At 39.8% G+C, this 7,551-nt stretch overlaps 1 protein-coding gene across 1 annotated transcript; it reads right to left on the bottom strand.

The window, feature by feature from the left end:
* Positions 1-1,144: 1,144 nt before the first annotated feature.
* On the bottom strand, positions 1,145-5,483 carry LOC149121534 (vomeronasal type-2 receptor 116-like). Its single transcript, XM_089315573.1, has 3 exons — positions 5,241-5,483; positions 4,811-4,934; positions 1,145-2,049 (listed from the first exon to the last, which is right to left on the bottom strand). The coding sequence occupies exons 1-3, from the start codon at positions 5,481-5,483 to the stop codon at positions 1,145-1,147; spliced, it is 1,272 nt and encodes a 423-aa protein (XP_089171699.1).
* Positions 5,484-7,551: the final 2,068 nt, after the last annotated feature.

The raw sequence follows: 7,551 nt of genomic DNA, 5'->3' as shown, positions 1-7,551 counted from the left end.
GAAAGTGACTTCTTATTACATAAAGAAATTTTTATAGGGTGATGAAAACCCTTCAATCCACTTAGAGAAGACTACTGCCTGAATGTGTGAACATACTGTGCATAATCTGAATGTTCAATATGAATATGCATGCACTTAAATGCTTTTGACTTGTCCAGTTTAAAATTGGTTCATCTTAGCTATGAGAATTTCACGTTAATCCAAACAGCATTGTGTCCCATATGCAATTGGAAAAAGAAAATTTAAAGCAAAGACAAAAATAAAAAAACAATATATTGGCGGAAGAACATACAGTTACTGATTCAGTGCCATGTGTAAGTGGATATTCCATATATGTGTTATAAAAGCACCACTTCAAAATAGTTCAACAATGAGTATTTATTAAGATATTTTTGGACAACACAGTATCTCAACAGAGGAACACTGCTTGACCAATCACCTCCCGTATCTGGGAAAGAAATCTCACTTAAATCACAATGTCAACAAAGAAATGACAAGCACTCAGTAGCCAGGGCAAACAGAATGCAAAGCATGTTTAATTACATGTCCTCCATATATGAGCACTTACATTGTCTATACACTGATAAATAAATAGAAATTAATTCATCTCAACTATTTCAGTGATAGCCTTTTAATATAAAATAGCATTGTTGTTGTAGCCTTGATGGGCATTTACACCATAATTTATTTTTACTCGATATAAAAATTTTCTCTAAACTCCCATTACTAACTCTGAGAGGGAGAGAAACAGAAGGTTAGTGACAGAGACAGAGAGACCTCCCATTCAATGCCTCACATCTCTACACCCCCTATGCCTGTGCCTGGGATGAGGCTACAACCAACAACAGTCAGTCAGACCCTAGATTTTCATATGGTTGGACAGGACCAAGTTACGTGAAGATTCACCACTGCCTTCCAGGGTCCCCAGGAATCAGAAGTCCAGGTCAGGAGCCAAAGCCAGAGCCAGAAATTGATGCCATGCACTCAGACTGCTAGGCTGTATGTCCAATACATAAATAGTTTTTAAAGGAAAAAAATCAACTTTAGTTCCTTCATTATTTCTGGATTGCTACTTCAGTCTGGATTCATGGTTCTAAACTCTGAATATGTGATAGCAAAACAAGTGGAAAAATTTTAGAATCCTTTAGAACTTGCTTTTATTCTTTAAGCCTTTCAAAGAGTTCATCTCAGGTCTTATGAGAATAACATAGCACTTGGGGACAAAGATGCAGCCCAGGAGCCCCGCACTGGAGGCCAAGATGGAGAAGACCTCCACAGCCACCATGACCTTCCCCTTGGTGCTGTGGTAGACAGGAAGGAAGGTCACCCAGACACTGCAGAACACCAGCATGCTGAATGTAAGGAACTTAGCTTCATTGAAAGTGTCAGGCAGATTCCTGGCTAGAAAAGCCACAGTGAAGCTGGCCAGGGCCATGGAACCCAGGTAGCCCAGGACACAGTAGAAGGCAGTGACCGAACCCTTATTGCACACCAGGATGATGTGGCCAGGCTCAGAGTGTGTATCTAACTCAATGAAGGGAGGAGAGATTCCCAGCCAGATGCTACAGAGAATCAGTTGGAGGAGGAAGCAGATGGGAATGACAGAGTTAGAAACTCCTGATATCAACAATCGCCTGACAGTTCTGCCAGGTTTTGTAACCTTGAAGGCCAGAATCACAGTGATGGTCTTGGCCAGCACAGTGGAAACAGCCACTGTGAACACAAGGCCAAATGCTATTTGCTGGAGGAGGCAGGTGGCTGTGTTGGGACGGCCAATGAAGAGTAAGGAGCAGAGGAAGCACAGGAAGAGAGTGATGAGCAGGATGTAGCTGAGGGTCCTGTTATTGGCCTTGACTATGGGAGTGTCTTGGTGCTTCACAAAGACCCAGAGGACCGCAGCTGTGAGGACAGAGAAGCACAGAGCCATGCAGGCCAGAGCCATCCCCAGAGATTCCTCAAAGGCCAAGAACGTCATCAACTTAGGGAGGCAGCGACTTCTATCCTGGTTTGGGTATTCGTGATCTTCACATGGGATGCACTGCTTTGCATCTGAGGAAGGAGAAAAACTGAAGGTTTACTTTGTAGAAATTCTGGATTTCTTCCTGTTGTGGAAAATGGTCAACTGCAATGCTGCTGGGAGCTTGTGATATATAGCAGGGTACACCTGATCAAGTTTCTGCATTGCTGTCCAGGGAGGATGCCCATCTGCAGATTGGAACAAACTCATTCAAACAACACCTTCAGCATATGGGGACTAGGTTGACTTATCCTGTGACACAGTCCTGTTCCCATGGGCATGGATGCTTCCCAGCCTTTCTCTGTTCTATCCCCTAAGTCAGCCTCATGCCACACCCTGTATCTCTGTAGCTCAGACACAGAAATAAACAACCCCAAACTCCTAAGATAACCTTACAGCCATCAGTACTACAGTTATTAGCTTGATATCTGGCAGAACAATCTTTCCTCATTTTATATTTTCATTTCCTTGGGAATCCTTTTGTCAATTTTTAATGGAATCTTAAGGTGCATTTTATTGAATAAACAACATTTGGATTTGAATAGAGGTGTTCTGAAAATAAAGAAATTTGGATGTAATTGATATTTTACCCAGTTATTGATGGAGAAATTAGATATTTTTCAAGTTAGTATATAATATAAATTTCAAAATGAATTAATACATTGCATTCTCAGGGTCATAGCAAGTGCATGATAATTAGTATAATACAATTCTCATCAATTCTCATGTTAATGTGATATTAATAGAAGCAGAAGAGATTCCATTCCATTCACTGGTACAATTTTAAGATGATTTATTCCTCCATTCCACCTCCCTTCCTTTCTTTTTTCTCTTTTCCCTTCTTCTTTCCTTCCTTTTTCTTCCTTCCTTCATTCCTTCCTTTTTTAATTTTTGAAATAGCATATTTTTAATTTACATTAAGTCAGTCTTAAAACTCCACTGAATCAAGAGTTCAAAAAGTAAAAAGTAATAAGACTATAGATCAGTGGGAATTGTAGGAAATGGATATAAATAATACCCAAATAAAAGTGCCTGTTTCACTTATACATGCTAAATGTAAAGAAATCACAGATCATTTATAGCAGTATATCATTCTGAAACTCTGAGAAATTTTTTATTTTGTATTGGAACTTTCCACTCATTCTATGAAATCATAACTTGTTACCCCATTGCTCTTGTGGAAGGTGGGGAACAAATTCAGCTCTGGATACCATGTTTTCTCTATTTATTGAAATAACATTTTCTTGCCAATGCAGCAAGAAATAAGTCATAGAGACAAGTCAATGAATGGGCATATCTCTGTTTCAGTTAAATACAGAAGATGGTATTGGGGTCTAGCTACACTTGTTATGAGGGTTTGATTTAGCTTTTTAGATGACACTTCTTCAACCATACAAGATCCTAATGTAATTTAGAGTCAATCTTCCTGGCATTCTTATCTTGAAGTACCCATTTCTCTTCTTGGGGACACCAGGTGCTCTGGCTTCAATCTTAGATACTTTCTACAGTGTTTGTACATACAAGAAAGTATTGTTGTACAACATGCTTCCAGCATATGTTTTTAAATTCTTTTTATTTGTTATTGAATTTTTGCAAAACCTTTGTGCACAGATTAGCTCTTTGTTTTGTTATCTTCTTCATGGCCAAAACTATTTATTTCCTCTAGGAAATGATTAAAACCAAATGGTTGCTAATGCTAACACAATAGGAATTGAGAAGCCTTTTTGGAGGAAATCAAATCATTACAAGGTCTATTTCCCATATTTTAAAAAAATGGAAGTATTTATCAGTGAGATATAGCACATTTTTTACATTCTTGGTACATTTTTTTTTTTTGCAGGCAGAGTGGAGAGTGTGTGAGAGAGAGAGAGATAGAGAGAAAGGTCTTCCTTTTGCCGTTGGTTCACCCTCCAATGGCCGCCACAGCTGGTGCACTGTGGCCGGTGCACCATGCTGATCCAATGGTAGGAGCCAGGTGCTTCTCCTGGTCTCCCATGGTGTGCAGGGCCCAAGCACTTGGGCCATCCTCCACTGCACTTTTGGGCCATAGCAGAGAGCTGGCCTGGAAGAGGGGCAACCGGGACAGAATCTGGCACCCCGACTGGGACTAGAACCCGGTGTGCCGGTGCTGCTAGGTGGAGGATTAGCCTATTGAGCCATGGCACCGACCTGGTACATGTATTTTGATAGGTAATTATTTTTATGTTTGTCTTGTTCAAAAGTTTTTATGAGCATACCAAACTGTATATTTTAGTAGGATGTGATATTCATACTTCACCTTGACTCTTTCCTTTAATAAATTCTATAAATCTAAATGTACCTGTGGTACTAGACATCCTTAATTCCATGGAAAATATTAAAGACAGTGCAGGGAGGAATACAGTATTTCCATGATGACATACAAGCACTAGCTCTGTGCTTATCATGTGTTTGTAAGATGAATTGGTTTCAAGATTTACAGGCACCAATAGAAAGCCTTGATGATTATACATCCTACATTTCTCAGTTGGAAATATAGCAAGTTCCACCTGCAAATCTCAGATGATGACTTATCTAACATGGTGTGATATCTTTTAGAATCAGTGCTACAGTTGACGTTACTAGAATGAGCATCACCAGAGAAGAACTTAAACATAAAGTATCTTTAGTGAGCATAAATGGATATATTGAATGAATGAGTAAATGTGTGCATAGAGAACAATGATGCACTAGGAACTAACTGCAAATCTCTTTGGTTTCTCTTTTGTGGAGAAATAACTAGAACAGTAAAGATATGGATTGGAAATTTTCTACCTGTCTGATTGGCAATTTCTTTCTCTGGACACAAAACACAAGTATAGCAGCAGATAGGTCTTCCTTCCTGTGACATTTTCCTGAATCCTGGACCACAGCTCTGGCTACACACAGATTGAGGGGTCTGAAGAAAAAAGAGAAGCACTGGTCATGGTTTGGTATGTTATCAGCCACCGTGAAGGGTGTCAGTAGATCCCTCCTCACTACATAACACCTTGGCCTTCAATTGAAGGTCATGACTATATCCCCTCCTCCTGTACCTGTGACTAATACCTAGACATCCATTTCAGCATTCCTACCATTGCCATTTCTGTTTCCCCAACCTATTTCCCATGTATTACAAAAGAACCTGATCACTTCACACTTAACCTCTTCACAAGATTATTGGCAGATCTCTCTGTGGGTATCTCGTATCAAAAGAGAATCATACCACTTTGAATGCAACAGGCCATTCTATCATCTCTTCATTGACAAGTAAGCTTTGTTCATGTGGACTCTTGGAGGAAAACTCTCCAATTTTAATAAGCAAACGAAGACCACTAGGAAAATTCACAACGTTCTGGATATCATAATGTGCCATGTGGTTTCTTGTTTCATGGAAGGATACTTTATCTCCAGCGCTGTTTGTAAATTGGATTTTCCTCAGAAATTGATGGAGCTGGAGGACAGGCATAATTGGAAATAGCACATCCAAATTAGTTGCGGGAAGTCAGATGCTCTAAACAAGCCCTCTTTGTTGTCTTTTACATTCAGCTTTTCCATTTGGTAGAACATTAATTTTCTTTGGATGCTTAAACATCTCCCGGGTTAAGGTATTCCTCTGCTCCCTCAACAAAACATCAAAGAGTGATTGTCCCCAATCAGAAAAGTTAGTGGTCCAGAGGTTTACTGGAGCACAGACTCTATTGAAGCTTTGGCCATGAAAGATTGGTTGGGGCTTTATGGAAGCTAACTCTACTGTTACCAGTTGGGCAGCACATGGATGGCTACTGAAATAACTTGATAGCTGTTATGAATATTATAGGTGTGTATCTACATAAGTTCTTCATAAGGTTCAAAATATAGTTGATGATTAGTGTATTTTGGTTGGGGAAAAATTAGAGATTAATGCATGATTGTTTCATAAGATATATTTTCCATCAAGAGACTCAAAGCCACTGTAATACCTCAGAAGTCCATATCTATAAGATATGTATATTATGTATATCAGCAATATACATTATACCTTTTAAGGTATACTTATACCTTAACACTGGTTGAACATGACACAACATGGTGTTCTTTCTCTCCTTGGCTTTGGGTCACTTATTGTGATGACTGTGACTATCTTTGACATATCAGATAGTATGGTATGACCAAAGACAAAATTTCAAATCTATGAAAGCTTATTATGCTTTTATAGTATGTGTTAACCTTGAACCTTCTAGATCACAACACATCTGTACTGGGATACAACTAAGTTGTTATTTTTAAACAACTATCACTTAATTGTGTTTTTAATTTTTTAATTTTTATTTAATGAATACATTTTTTTGACAAGCAGAGTAGACAGTGAGAGAGAGAGAGAGAAAGTCTTCCTATCCGTTAATTCACCCCCCAATTGACCGCTATGGCCAGCATGCTGTGCCCCTCCAAAGCCAGGACACCCAGGTGCTTTCTCCTGGTCTCCTATGTGGGTGCAGGGCCCAAGCACTTGGGCCATCCTCCACTGCCTTCCCAGTCCACAACAGAGAGCTGGACTGGAAGAGGAGCAACTGGGTTAGATCCGGCGCCCCAACTGGGACTAGAACCCAGAGTGCTGGTGTCGCAGGCGGAGGATTAGCCTAGTGAGCCACAGCACCGGCTAATGAGTGCATTTTTACATAGATACGACTTTATGAATATAGTGGTTCTTTCCCCCATAGCCCCCCTCTCCCCCAGCTACCATCCCACCTCCCTTTCCCTCTCCTATCTCCTTCTTCATTATGGTTCATTTTTAGTATGACTTTATAAACAGAGGACCAACACCATGCTAAGCATAGACTTTAACAATTTGCGCCCAGGCACACACACAACATATAGAGTACAGTTTAGGGAGAGAATTTGCAGTCAATTCTCATATTAACATTCATTAGGGACAGAGGTCCTACATGGGGAGCAAGTCACAGTGACTACTGTTGTTCCTTTAATAATTAACACTCTTTTTATGATATCAGCGATCATCTGAGGCTCTTACCATGGGTTCCCAAGGTTATGGAAGACTTTTTTTTGACCATAGATTCCATCGGTATTTGGACATGGCCATAAGCAAAGTGGATGTTCTTTCCTCCCTTCAGAGAAAAGTGTCTCCTTCTTTGATGACTCTTTCTGTCCTCTGAGGTCTCACAGAGATCCTCTGTGTAGGATATTTTTTTGTCACAATGTCTTGGCTTTCCATGCCTGAAATGATCTCGCAGGCCTTTTAGCCCAACAAGGAAGCCTTAGGGTTGATTCTGAGGTTAGAGTGTTATTTATAGCAAATGTTATTCTAGGAGTCTGCTGTGTGGACTGCTTCCCTTGTTGGTCTTTCCTTCCTTTTTTAATTATATTATTTTCCCAGGTACTTGATGTTACTTATATCATTATATCATCCTTTTTAAACTTAGACTGATCTATCTGTTGCCTTTAACTTTAAATATGACCATTTTAACAGTGAAGATGGCATTTGTACCACCAATTCTTATGGTTTTGGAGCCCCATGACTAGTTCTTAGGCTGTACCAT

Source organism: Oryctolagus cuniculus, chromosome 16 (genome assembly GCF_051225735.1).
Source record: "Oryctolagus cuniculus isolate XC-2025 breed Fujian yellow rabbit chromosome 16, ASM5122573v1, whole genome shotgun sequence".
Classification (NCBI taxonomy): domain Eukaryota; kingdom Metazoa; phylum Chordata; class Mammalia; order Lagomorpha; family Leporidae; genus Oryctolagus; species Oryctolagus cuniculus.
Note: the sequence above shows the minus strand (reverse complement) of the source record. Positions and strands in the feature narration are given on the sequence as shown.